The sequence below is a fragment of the Takifugu rubripes genome, chromosome 2 (assembly GCF_901000725.2).
Source record: "Takifugu rubripes chromosome 2, fTakRub1.2, whole genome shotgun sequence".
NCBI classification, from domain to species: domain Eukaryota; kingdom Metazoa; phylum Chordata; class Actinopteri; order Tetraodontiformes; family Tetraodontidae; genus Takifugu; species Takifugu rubripes.
In genome coordinates, this window is record NC_042286.1 from 5,631,796 (window position 1) to 5,645,186 (window position 13,391).

General features: G+C 51.6%; 1 protein-coding gene across 2 annotated transcripts; it reads left to right on the forward strand.

Annotated features, from left to right (window-relative positions):
- The first annotated feature begins 2,025 nt into the window (after nucleotides 1-2,025).
- Nucleotides 2,026-12,592, forward strand: keap1a (kelch-like ECH-associated protein 1a). Of its 2 annotated transcripts, none has more exons than XM_011618924.2 (12): nucleotides 2,026-2,364; nucleotides 4,754-5,495; nucleotides 5,578-5,777; nucleotides 5,851-6,007; nucleotides 6,114-6,206; nucleotides 6,283-6,429; nucleotides 6,497-6,603; nucleotides 7,036-7,165; nucleotides 7,239-7,435; nucleotides 8,115-8,320; nucleotides 8,425-8,601; nucleotides 8,863-12,592. In XM_011618924.2, exons 2-12 carry the CDS (start codon nucleotides 5,283-5,285, stop codon nucleotides 9,042-9,044), a joined length of 1,809 nt encoding a protein of 602 aa, XP_011617226.1. In that variant the 5' UTR covers nucleotides 2,026-2,364; nucleotides 4,754-5,282; the 3' UTR covers nucleotides 9,045-12,592. The 2 variants fall into 2 exon arrangements, with proteins under 2 accessions (XP_011617226.1, XP_029687075.1); XM_029831215.1 differs by having other exon boundaries at nucleotides 4,860-5,495.
- The last annotated feature ends 799 nt before the right edge of the window (nucleotides 12,593-13,391 follow it).

Genomic DNA, 13,391 nt, shown 5'->3' on the forward strand with positions numbered 1-13,391 from the left:
CACGCAGCAGTCGCGTTTCCTCCCAAGCAGAGCAAAGTTTGGGCGATGTAGCGACGTTTGGACGGGTAAAGACGGGAAGGAGAGGACGGTGACGAGAGCAGAAATATGGCGAATATCTGCTGCGTCACAGCGCTCTGGCGCTTTTAAAATCGCTTCCTCATCGAGATAAATGTCTGCAAACAAATGACTCTAAGAACACCACAGACAATTAAACCAAACTAAACAAAGATGACGTCATTGCTCATAAACCTGCCAGTTTCGCCTTTAAGTTTATATGCCGAACAATAAATGTATATATTTAAATATATATATATATATATAAAATATATATATTATGATATGTCTTAAACTTGTTTTTAATATTTAATTCCAGTTATGACCCCTTAGGAACATAACCCGAGTTTGCAATGCACTGGGATGATATTTTTGGCTCCAGGAAGAAGCAGAGCACTGGGAGAAAACCAGTACGGGTGTGAGAAGAAGACGCCGTCCCCGGGGTCACGCCATGCTGGTGGAGGGGACGGGTTTTCTCCAGGGAGTATTCCTGCCTGTGCTTGCCGCGGTCCCCATTAGGGTGACGCTAGTCGGTACGACGGAATACATACCGACTAACGTCAGTACGAGGAAGCACCTGCGAGAACACATTCTTGGTCATTTAGGCCATAACCACACCTTTATTTTCAGAGCATGGGCAATAAAATGAGTCACCACAGGTGAGAAATCGTTCACGTATGTTAACGAACAACTGGGACCAGAACTCCATTAAACTGTAAATGAGATTAATGTGGTTTTCCGTCATCTCAGTTTGAGATTACAGCTTTACTGCCGCAGGAATGGAGTGTTTTCAGATCATAAAACAGGAAGGCCTGAAAGATTCCTTCTGTTATCGTTCCTGGTGTTGACAAATAATGGAAGGAAGGGGAAGAAGGGCTATCCTCCCTTTCAAATCTTCTGTTTTCTCTTGAGAACGCCTTCGCTTTCCCCTCGGCTGACACACTGGGACAAATGCTGTGGCGTGGAGACGTGTGCAGCTGGGCCCGCTGCACTTACATAACCCTCACCTCGCTTTGGATCCAGCCTGTCAACATTAGCGTTAGCTAACAAATTAGCCCGCGCCGTCTCATCTCAAGCGATCTAAAGGTCGTGATCTCCCCAGGTTTATGAAGAGTCTAATGTTCAACCAACAATGACGTTGCAAGTGTTTCAGAGAATAACTGGCAAGATTATTGAGTGGAGCACGTTTGTGATGGCCGCCAGCCAAGGGTGTGACTCGGCACATCTGCTGCTGAGGGACGCCCGATCTCGCATCTCAAACCGAAAAAGAAACTGACAGGGCGACTGTAGGGGTGGTTCTGCCAAGAATTGCTGTGGTTTCCTGATTAAAACAAACAAATAAATCATAGAGTCTCCTGAGAATAGTTGAGGGAGGGGGGATCACAAATGTGAACCCAGTACATGTTTTGCTCTTCTTTTTTTGGCTAACTCGATAGCATATTGGTCATTCACGGGTCAACTCTTCTGGGTCAGGGAGACTGATAGGATGTCCTGTCAGATAACCAGAATAGTTCAGTTTAGATGTTATATAATTCAGAGAAAGGCGTCACAGTCTGGAGCATTTTTACAAGTTGCTAAAGCCAAAACAAGTCGGTCCTCACCCTAAGCCTGCAGCTACAAACCTGTTTCCATGTTGACTCATGGTGTCTCAGTTGTTAGCAACAACTTGGCTACTTTCCAGAGACCAATCAACTGGAAAAGATTTTTAAAAAATGTGTCTGTTTACCTTAACCTTTCCTTCTACCTCTATTTTTACTTTGTGACACCTCTATCACCAGGGTCACCATATTTCAGGGTCTACTGGGAAAGAGGCCTGTTTTCTGCCCTTTAGACTCACATATAACTCAAATTGAACAGTAATTAATCCGATGCATCATCCTAATTTCATTTGGAACTTCATCTTCCTCCTCCTCCCCTCTCCTGCTCCTCCTCCTCTAGTCACTAGACACTTTCACTTTGAGGAATGTTGCTGCTCACTTGTTGCCGCGTCTCCGGACATGGCTGCTGGCCGCCGCATGCGGCTCCTGGAGCGGACTGCAGAGTCACGTTGATGCACCCTTTTCTGCCCTCCTCCCCCTTTCTCTCCCCCCTCCTTCCACTCGGCTCTTAGACGCGCGTCTGCGGCAGCAACTCTCGACAGAGCTACAATTTTTGGTTGTCATTTGACGCGAAGAGGAAGGAGCCGCCACCGAACCGGTCGCCAGGGTGGAAACAGAGCTGCGGTCGGACGCAGTCGTGCGTAATCGGAACGAAGCACCGGCAGTTGCTTTTTCTTTAGTTGTTATGGAGTAAAAACAGCTGATTGTTTAGGTGAGTGAACCCGTTGCTGTCCAACTGTCACCCTCCTTCTGAGTCTTTACGCACTAAAGTGGACGCGCCCTTCTGGGAGATCACCGTTGACAGTCAAGCTGTTCATGTGATCCGTCTCCCCGGCGGCCATAAGGTCGCTTTTTCTTGAGGAATGAAAGTTATTTATGAGCCGTTTGAGCCAGCTGGACTGCAAATGGCTGAGATCAGTTCCTCATTTGTGCGCAGACTCCAGGGAGGGAAATGAAACTTTAATCCGGGTTCTGCACGTGATTTTTGCTCATTTCTTTGTGTGCAATTTCCCACTTTACGCCGCTGTAAATTACACAATTGTGTAATTAACGCACTTTGCTCACTTTCGGGCTGCGATCTTCTTTCTTATCCCTTTATCTGTGTTTATCTCCAGCCTGGGAAGTTTCTCCAACCTGTTTTCTGGAGGGTGTTGAGACACAAACTTTGGCCTTGAAAACTCGGAGGTTTGATTATTTGACAGAAATTCAGCACAGGGATCTCTTTTTTTTGTCAGCATGGCAATAAAATTCAGTCAACACCAGCAAATGATAGATTTTAGCCTTTAATAATATAATCGGATGCATAAATAAATGGGAATCAAGACACCTCTGCTGATTCCCAGCATTGTTCTTGGCTGAGGATCAGTTTGGGATGCCAGAGTTTAAACATCAGCTGGTGCTAATCCTTAAACAGACAACAGGGTTTGAATACAAACCTCCTGCAGCTGTAAAAGGAGCCACCATTTAACACCAGCAGAGGGAGAGCAATGTTAGCATTTATTTAAATGATATAAAAATCTGTAAATTTGTGACTTTTTAAGTGAAGGGAAGGCGGTGTTAGCATGCCGTACGCTCATTTACCGGGTGGTGAATTCACTGTTCTCATGCTCAGAGAGGTGTGAGGTCAGTGACCTTTTTGGCCTCAGCTGATTGATGACATGGCAGCTGGTGTTAAAAAAAGACAAGAGGAAACTGGCATTGTCACGCAGCACGTTTCGGAGGGTTAGCAGACAGTCCTGCCGTCAGGTCAAAGGTGTTGACCGTCCAGGTTGAGTTCTTCCCAGACTATCTCCCAAAAACTGTCAATGGTTAACGTGTGTTTGCTTCACTGGGAGCAGTTTCTCTTCATTGATTAATTCTGATCGGATCATGAAAACAGGACACAACTTCACACTTTGAGGTACTCAAATTATTCTTAAAAAAAATATGAGGAAAAAAAAAAGTTTGTGTCACTACTTTAAGTAAAAGCAACTACTCTTTGCAGGTGTCGGTCCTGAGACACAAACGAGTGGTTCAGCTGGGCCCTTGGGCAAACATGATTTCCCTTTAAAAGCAGAATAACATTAGCTAACATTAGCTAACATTAACTGAGGCTGTTTGTCCACAGAATTTATGCAGTCCATGTTGAACACTTGTGGCAGCTTCCAGAAGCAACAAGACGCATCGCCATAGCGACCTTACAACACGACGAGTAACAACTGTGCAAAGAGGTTAAAGCAAGCTAGTGTTAACCAAAGCAAACGTACAGACGTGTCAGTTGTTAACGCTCTCACAGCCAACGTCTCCCCGACGGCTGTATTACACACTCAATCACACATTTTCATCATTACACTCCCAGAACTCTGCATGATTACTCAGGGAGGAGCATTTTCTCTCCCTTAATATCTCCCTGTATTTCTCCCCCCCCCCCCCCCCCCCCCCCCCCCCACTCTCTGGGTCATATGACCGGCTGAAACGGCCCCAGGCTGAACAGATTTGGTTGTGCAACCATGCAAAGCTGCACTCCACACAGAAAAAACAACCACGGAAACCAGAACGGCGGTATCATTCTCGCACTCTGCCTGGTAAAAAGTTGTGTCAGCAGGAGGTGGGTTTAGTCAGTGCGGCGGGGGGGGGGGGGTTTACTGCACCCTGAACAGAAGTCAGCCCTGACTGTTCTGAATGCTGGGAGATCTGCAGCTTGGAACGCAGGAATTCTGAGTTCAGACCTTTCATGGATGTTGAGTATGGATGTTCTCTCCTGGTTCCTGAGGTTTATTGAGACAGCAGTCACATTACCTGTGTCTGTGAGTGTGTCTGATGAGAGGCCCTTTGACCTTCCCCTCTCTACCTTCAGCCCTCCAGAGTCAAACATCAAACCGACCTCCACAATTACCACCTTAAGTTTGTCCAACCCCCACTGTGATGATTCCTATTTTTATGTTTGAGTGAAGCTAAATTCTTTACGCCGGTTCAGTTCTGCAGGGAACTGAAAGCGTGAGTGTGTGTCCCCAGTACAGCCGTGCATGCTCACACACGGGGAGTGTGTAGTTGTGGAACAGCCTGCTAAAAGCCAGTCTTTTCTGTGAACCTCAGCCTATTCGTGGCCTTTATTTCTGCAGGGTATTCGACTGCATGAGTCTGCTCCCGCTTCTCCTGCGAGCCTCGACCTCCTGGACGGTTTTCCGACGATGCCTTTGGACTGACGTGTGTGTTTGCTGCCTGCAGATCCTGGCTCACACTCGTGCCATCATGTTGGACGCTGGATGTTTGGATGGGACGTCGGGGTGCAGATGTGTTTACCGAGTGTGTTTGTGCAGAGAACCTTCCGAGTTGATGGAATTCCAGGACGCTCCCGGTGACTTTTTCTCTTTACTGCCGGCTCTTCCTGCCGGGACCACTGATGGATAATTCCCTCGCCTCCTCACCTCGCTGATTTCTTGGAAATTGTCCATTTGCTGAGAGACTTTTTGCTTAAACTTTGCAACCAAATGGATGGTAAAAACAAACCCCGATATGTGCGTTGGTGCCTTGATTAAATGGAATTTCCTCCATTGAAATTCATCCCCATGGGATTAAATCTGAATTCTCTGAACTGTAAAAAAACTAAAACTGAGCAGATAATTGACCATTGAAAGCGGATCTCCCAGAATGCACTGCCCTATGAGGAAGAAACGCCCCATATGCGACTCTGATTTCTCAGCCATCGTGGTCCCCTCCATGCACGGCTCTGGTTACCTGGACTACACGGTGGAGACTCACGCGTCCAGGTCCATGAAGGTGATGGAGGAGTTCAGGCAGCAGGAGCTGCTCTGCGACTTGGTGCTGCACGTCACCTACAAGGACAAAACAGTGGACTTCAAGGTGAGACGTCAAACTCCCTCTGTCACACCCTGGATGACGCTGGACGGTGGACAGAACGTCTTCTGCTTCTGTCTCCACGCAGGTGCACAAGGTGGTCCTGGCCTCCTGCAGCCCGTACTTCAGAGCCATGTTCACCAGCAGCTTCAGAGAGTGTTCGGCCCCCGAGGTGACGCTGTGCGACGTCTGCCCCCAGGTGTTGGGGAGGCTCATAGACTTTGCCTACACCTCCCACATCACGGTGGGGGAGAAGTGCGTGCTGCACCTCCTCTTGGCTGCTATGAGGTAACGTGCTTAAAAAGGGGGCGGCTGAGGTCCGGAGGAGCCGTGCCCTCACGCTGCTGTGGTCTTCTCCAAGGTACCAGGTGGAGGACGTGGCCAAGGCGTGCTGTGACTTCCTCACCAAACACGTGGAGCCCGCCAACGCCATTGGCATCGCCCGCTTCGCTGAGGAGATCGGCTGCGTGGAGCTGCACCGCTGGTGTCGAGACTACATCAACACGCACTTCAGCGAGGTGGGGGAGGCCACATCCTCGCTGTTGCTCGTTAATCGCGTGGGACCTCCTTGTTCTCTGTCCACGCTGCCGTGCCGTGGTGTCCTGACGTGTCCCTGTAACCTAGGTAACCAAAGAAGAGGAATTCTTCAGCCTGTCTCACTGCCAGCTGCTGGAGCTCATCAGTCAGGACAGTCTGAAGGTTCTGTGTGAGTCTGAGGTGTGTCGCCGACCAACCGACCTTTATTTGAGCCCGTTTGCTCCCAGTTCTCCCTTCACGCTTGATTCCTCCCCAGGTGTACAAGGCCTGCACAGACTGGGTGCGCTGGGACATGGAGGGCAGGGCCCAGTACCTACACGCCCTCCTGAACGCTGTCCACATTTACGCCCTGCCCCCAAAGTTCCTGAAGAACCAGCTCCTGTCCTGTCCCATCCTCAGCAAGGTAAACCGCCGCGCTGCCTCAACTCATTTCACCTCGCCGTTCTTATCTGCCTCCTCTCTCCATCCAGGCCAACGCCTGCAAGGACTTCCTGTCAAAAATCTTCCAGGATATGACCTTGAGGAAGCTGCCGCCTGCACCCAACCGTGGAACTCAGCTGATCTATGTGGCCGGAGGGTACTACCAACATTCTATAACAGCTATTTTACTATTTCCATTATTACCCAAGAGCTTTACAGCTCTGGGGCGCCTTATTCCCATTAATTTACATTCGTAATAATAATTGGCTGGCATTTAATAGAATCGATAATACCCTTCAATAAGAGGACTTATTATATCCAAGACATTAGTAGTGCTCTTGCATGTAATGGAATTATTTTGGTGAGATAGTGCTGTAACACATCTATAATAGTGGGGCCAGAATAAATAATAATAATAAATGGGGCCAGAATGTGATTAAGCCTGACCCCTAGTGGCCGTTGTGAGAACGTCCGCTCTGCATTCCAGCTGGTTTACCCATTATGAAACACACACAATGGAACAAGGTGTCCGCTTGCATCTGCACACATACCAGGTCTTCCTGCTCAAGTTTGACCCGGTTCTGCTCAGGTACAGGCAGCATTCTCTGGCCCTGATGGAGGCGTATGATCCCAGGGGGAACGTCTGGCTGAAACTGGCCAACATGGCGTCCCCGTGCAGCGGGCTGGGCGCCTGCGCCCTGTTCGGACTCCTCTACACCGTAGGAGCTTCTGTCCTGTTCAATATCAGAGCGGCCGGGGTCGATTTGTGAGCCGCCGCGCTTTGTTTTTAAGGTGGGAGGCAGGAACCTGACGCTCCAGACCAACACTGAATCCAGCATGCTGTGCTGCTACAACCCCATGACCAACCAGTGGAGCCAGCGAGCGTCCCTCAACACCCCCAGGAACAGGGTGGGGGTGGGCGTAGTGGACGGCTGCATCTACGCCGTCGGGGGCTCCCAGGGCTCCACGCATCACAACACAGCAGAGAGGTAAGATGGTCGAATGCCCCTAAAATGTACTAAATTGAGCTTCCTGTCATTGTTAGGACGTGTGCAGTAGGGCTCAGTGTCAGGTCAGAGGACACTTGGACTATCAGGTTTCTCAGAACCGCTTTGCCTGTTTCTGGGTTTTAAAAAGAGCAGCTCCTCCTGCAGCTCCGATGTGCCCGGTACCGAGACCTGAGCCAGTATAACTCCGTAATCACTGACCAATCTCCCGCCTTCAGGTTGCCCAAACGCCAGCACACATCACAGCCATAAAGCTGTCAATCAGCTTTTTTATGCAGATTAAATGAACAGGATGGGTTCATTGTTGTTCCGCGTCTCAGGTTAAGTTGCGCGAACCGTTATGCTAAGCTAAGCGAACATCCCAGTCCTGCCACCCTTTGGCGATTGAAGTCCAAAGACTCCTTCACACTCCTTGGGTCCATCGGAGGGGTTCAGAGTGTAAACACCCCGTCGGCCACCAATAAAGCTTGTCAATCGTTGCCAAACACGGTTGGCAGCTTCATCTAATCCACTTATAGCGGACCGGCTGGTGCAGGTCGACTGATGCGGGCAGCCCCGGGACTCTGGACCGTTTACGTTTGCATGACCGACCAGAGTTTAACCATTTTTTAATGGTCGCCGTGACAATTCTGCACGTATGTTGAGAGCTTTCATGCCGCAGGTGGGACCCGGAGTCCAACCGCTGGTCCTTCGTCTGCCCCATGTCGGTGGCTCGTCTGGGTGCTGGAGTCACGGCGTGTGGAGGGTTCCTCTATGTGGTGGGGGGATACGACGGGCAGACCCGCTGGAACACTGCTGAAAGGTACCAGCCCGACACCAACACCTGGCAGCAGCTGGCGCCGATGAGCACCACCCGCAGCGGCCTGGGTGAGATGGAGAATCAGATCAGAGCAAGATGGAACCCTCCAGCTTTGTGATCGCTGTCAAAAAAGTCTAAAATTGGTGCTTCAAGGAGCTTTTTCTGTGTGCAGGGCTGGTGTGCCTGAACTCATACCTGTACGCTATAGGAGGGTACAACGGACAGAACCAGCTGTGTTCTGTGGAGCGGTACAACGTAGCCAGGAACATCTGGGAGCCCAGGGCCTCCATGCACCAGTGTCGCAGTGCGCACGGGGTCACGGTGCACCAGGGATGCATTTTTGTCTTTGGTAAGTCAGTCGGTCTTCAAAATGTTGCAGAACTTTTGTCAAAATGGCCTCATGTAACCAGCCTCGATGCTACCAGAAGATACACAGCGCCCCCTGGTGTTCACCGGTCGTTCTTGTTTTAGTCGGCAGCAGTTTGAGACATTTCCACCTGTTGGTCTCAGAATATGGTCCTGAATAACAGTTGTTTAGGAAAGCTCGATCTCTGGTCTCATTCTGTAGCCTTAAATTTCCTTTTAATAATCTTATCTCCAAATGTTGCAGGGGGGTTCAACCAGCAGGGCTTCCTGTCCAGCGTCGAGTGTTACTGCCCCGACAGAAACGAATGGAAGCGCATCGCCGACATGCCCGTCGGACGCAGCGGCATGGGCGTCGCCGTTACCATGGAGCCCTGTCCCGGGAGCCTGCCAGAGCCTGAGGATGAGGAGCAAGACGGGGTCTCGTAGCACCGCCATGCTGAAGGTGGCGGTGAAGATGGTGCGAACCTTCTCCACATGAAGCTGGGCCTCTTCTGCACCGCTACACAGGACACGCTAAAAACTGAGCGCACGCGTCCACGACGGAGACGCGGGTGATACTGAAATAACTGCATTACAGTGTTCTCACAACCAGCAAGGTGCTACTGAAGAAATGCTCCAGATGCTATTTAATGAAGTAACCTTATTGCAAAGCTAACGTTAGGAGCGGCTAAAGACCTTCGGTGTGCTACTTTTCACCACATAACTCTACCTCCAACTGTGCCTGAACACACACTTTTCTCTTGTGCCGATATAGCATCAGCCCAGATGTTGTACAATATCGAGTCTGTTAATGCCACAGCTGGCGTCGGGTCCCAGAAGTCAAAGGTCAAATCAGCTCCTTTTTTTTGCTGCCATTAAAACTTGGACCTGCTGATCCTCCACAAGCGGTGCTGCTGCTCGCCTCTCCGCGTTCCACGGTCACACCTCACGCTCGCTTTGATTTCACCGGGGTTTTGTTTTTCTTTGATCTCCCGCCTGGCTAGACTCATCAGCTGCATCGTCACAACCGTCCGAACGGCGCCGGGCTGTTTGGGGAACGGTTGATTGGGGAGTCCAACTCTAACACGGGGCGGTGCTGCCATGAGAGGCTCCCAGCGTGTCCCAGCATTCCTCGATGGTTTGAATGTTGTGTCTGAAGCTGTTCCGCTGTGATTGTTGTCGTGGTTCACCTGTGTCCAGCGCACAGACCTCAGTAAAGCATATTTATTCTGACCTCCTGTTGTCCTGGTGGTTTCCGGCCACTAGATGGCGCCATCCCTTCGGAAACGGCTTCACCAACCAGCTTCACGGATTTGAGGACATTGAAATGCTCTAAACTGACCTCCAGTGACCCTCCGCACCTCCTGGACCTCCCGCACGGTTCTGTGACGCTCTGCAGGAGCCCGGGAGGAGCCGAGATCTCCTGGCTGGCTGTTGCTTCAGTCCTGGTCCGTGTTTCACAGCTCCAGGGAGGATTCTGGGAGAAGGTCGAGCACAGCCCCAACAACAGCAAAGCCAAGGAGGTTCTGGTAGCTGGAGACCTGCAATCATCTCAGAAGGCCAACCAGGACCGTCCTGGACCGTAGATGCACCCAAGGTCCCCTGGTGCGGCCAGGTTCCTGAGAGTTGGGAGGGGGCACCAGAGAACGAGGAGCGCTCCTATTTGTTTTACTCCTTTTTTAATAATCGGAGGGCAGGTGAGTGCTGACAGATCCGCTCTCAGATTTCAGAGCAACAAGGCAGAGCGCAGGTGATGATGTTGACAGAGCAACCTGTTGGGCCACGAAGAGCCCAGGCCGCCCCTCCTGTGCCCCCCCCACCTGACGTCGACATCTCAGATACACATTTACGCACAGATACGCAAATACTTGTGTTCCCACGCGCAGATGCGTTTGTTCTGGCTTGGTGTGTGTGTGTGTGCGTGTGTGTGTGTGTGTGCTGCAGCCAAACAAAGCCGGCTGTCTGTTGCTCGCGGGCTTTGGAGGCAGATTTGCCTCAATGCCTTCATTGTCTCCAGAGGAGGGAGGGATGCAGAGAGGGAGACGTGGCCTTCCATGGAGAACCGGCACAGCACAGATGTGGTAGCCGGTGCCGGTCCGTCTGTGGTGGGGTTGCTGCAGGACACCGCCGCTCTTACCGGCTCATTCAAGACACTGTCAGGGGAGGTGAAGCTCCAGCGGCAGAGCGGTGGCAGGGCTAAAGCAGGAGGCTTTTATGGTTCGGGCCTCGTTATGTCCAACTATGGCCATAACATCCCAGATGTTGGAGCCATTTTGGTACCGCAACCGCTGGAGTGGCTCACGGGTCAGCCAGTGACTTCCTGCTGCGCCAGGAATGGAGACGGTATTGGGCCGAACCTGGAAAAGTGACACTAGCGCCGCTCTCGTGACCCCTAAGTGGTTTCTACCCTGACAAAGGAGGTCAAGCTCCAGCTGCAGTGGAGGGAAAGCAAGGAAAAAAAATAGGTCTTGACAGACTAAAACCCTCATGGAATGTTCCCTCATCCATCAAAGCAGGAACAGAGAGGTGTGGGCCTGATGTACGGGGGCCGACTGTCAGGGCCAGGATGTTCGGGGACCCGCTCGCGGGGCCGACGGAGCCTGAGGGGGCCCGTGTCCCGGACTCACTGATCCTGCTGGATGTGGCTGATTCGGCCTTATTCCGATCTGCTCGCAGGCGGGAGGCGCGTACGAGCCTCTGAAGGGGTGGAGAGGGGGAGGGGGGTCGGCGCCTATAGGAAGGGTGGTGTAGGTGTGACCTTGGGAAGTGATGACCTCATCAACATCCCTGCAAAGCTAATCTGTTAGGTTCTGAAGGATGCTCCCGCCACCGAGCCACGCGTGAAGGTGACATTGGCCGGTGGCGTGGAAAAGGCACCTCCTCGCCCGGGCACGTCCCAGCACGCCCGTGCAAGGATTACAGCGCACGTGTTAGTCATGTGATACTGGCGGGAAACAGCATCGGAAATAAATGAGACTGGCGTTCATGACCGCGAGCTAACAGGGCGAGCTAATGCTCCGGTTCTGAGGAGAACTTGGAGAAAGTTGCAGGCTGGTGGCTGTGCTTGTATATCTGTCCTCGGTGTCTCGCCAGGATGACTCGAGTTTTTGAGATACGCAGCAAATTTGGGGGGGGGGGGCGCACGTGGATTTGTGTTGAACCTCGTTAGCAAGAACAGTCGGTCCAAATCCGGCCGGTCCAGGAGAACTTCTGTCCTTTACCTGCTCAGCGACAGCAGGTGATGGCGTTCAAAAGGTTACACTGGTTCCTCTAATGTGACCTGACATAGATGCCCCCCCCCCCCCTCCACCTCCACCAAACTCCCCCCACGCACGCGCCTTCCCTCATCCAAAGGCGGGAGTTTGCTGCTTTTGTTACTTTAAGTCCCGGAGACGTCTCCTCTCCACTGGATCCACTGCACGTCGCCACTGATGCAAGCGTGTATGACAACGTCAGCTTCTATGAGGATCCGTGCTCCCCACCCCGTTCGTCAACAGATGCCCTTGAGCAAGGCACGTCAGCTGATGCGGTGCAGATAGGCTGGTGCGTGTGTGTCCTGCTGCCGCCAACGCGCAGAACGAGCGAGGGCCACGGCACCAGCGCGCACGGTGCGTGTGTAAGCCCACTTCCAACTTACTGGAAAGACAACAAAACAAAACATGCACGTACACGCGCGAAGAAGCGTCAGTTGACTATCTCGTGCATCGTGTTTTCATTCCCCTCGCCCCACGGAGGCATCCGGCCACTTTCCCCGAACACGCGCAGACGGAAACTAGTGTTGCTCTTAAAGTTGGTGCAACTTTATGAGTGTTGAGCCGCGCCAGTGTTCCAGAGGCGCTCTCTGGTGGGGTCGTGCACACTTAGGGAGTCGATTCCCACTGATTTTGTGTTGGGTTTTTTTTTGTTTTTTTTAAACGGTTCCCGTCGATGCACGGACACGGCCGGGGAAGTGCGTTTGGGCGCGCGCGCGTCGCTTCGTGGAGGATGGTTGTGATTCGGAGCAGAGAGCCGTTGCTATTTTCCGCCGGTGATCGCAGCGGCACTGTGGTGCGGCTGTGCTGCGGCCGCTCTGCTCACTTCGACTGTGTTTCTCTCAGAGTCGGAGCGAAGCGCGAGCGGACGGTTTCAAGCTCCCCTCTCGCTGAATTGATTCTACTATGGGTCCTACAGAAACATGGCGCAGAAACACGGGGGGGTCCGCTTCGGCCGCCGCCCCGTTCGCGCTGCTTCACCCACCACCACGCGCTGCCTTCAGCTACAGCGCTTTTATAAGGCACGCTGCGGTCTGCTGTTGGTCCAAAACGTTCGTAGTTCTCCGCGAAGCCGGCTCCCTTGAAAATGGACGCGTCCGTTGCCCCTCTGTACCCAAAGGTGGTATATTCCACAATTTATTCCAGGGAAAGACTGACAGTTTTTTGGGTCATGAAGCAGCTGTTCAAGTCAGTGGTTCGCCTCCCTCCGCAAGAATAAGGAATTAGTACATTTCAAATTAGATAACGACAAACGTTGGAGCAAAAAGAGGGGGAAAAAGTCTGATATTGTGTCCGCGGCGCACAATGAGCCATTAAAAAAATAACCAAATTCCATTTTTATTCATCAAAACAATTTCTTCCATTGATTTTCAACAGATGATCAGGAGCCACGTCGTGTCGTGTTTATATTTTGTAGTCCTTCAATCGGAGCAGTGTGAATAAATCGAGCAAATTCCTGTTTAAAGGTCTTGTGTCATTAAAGCCGGGGAAGTAACATCCCCCTCACACACAGACGCGCAACTGCAGGAGGCCGACGGCACAA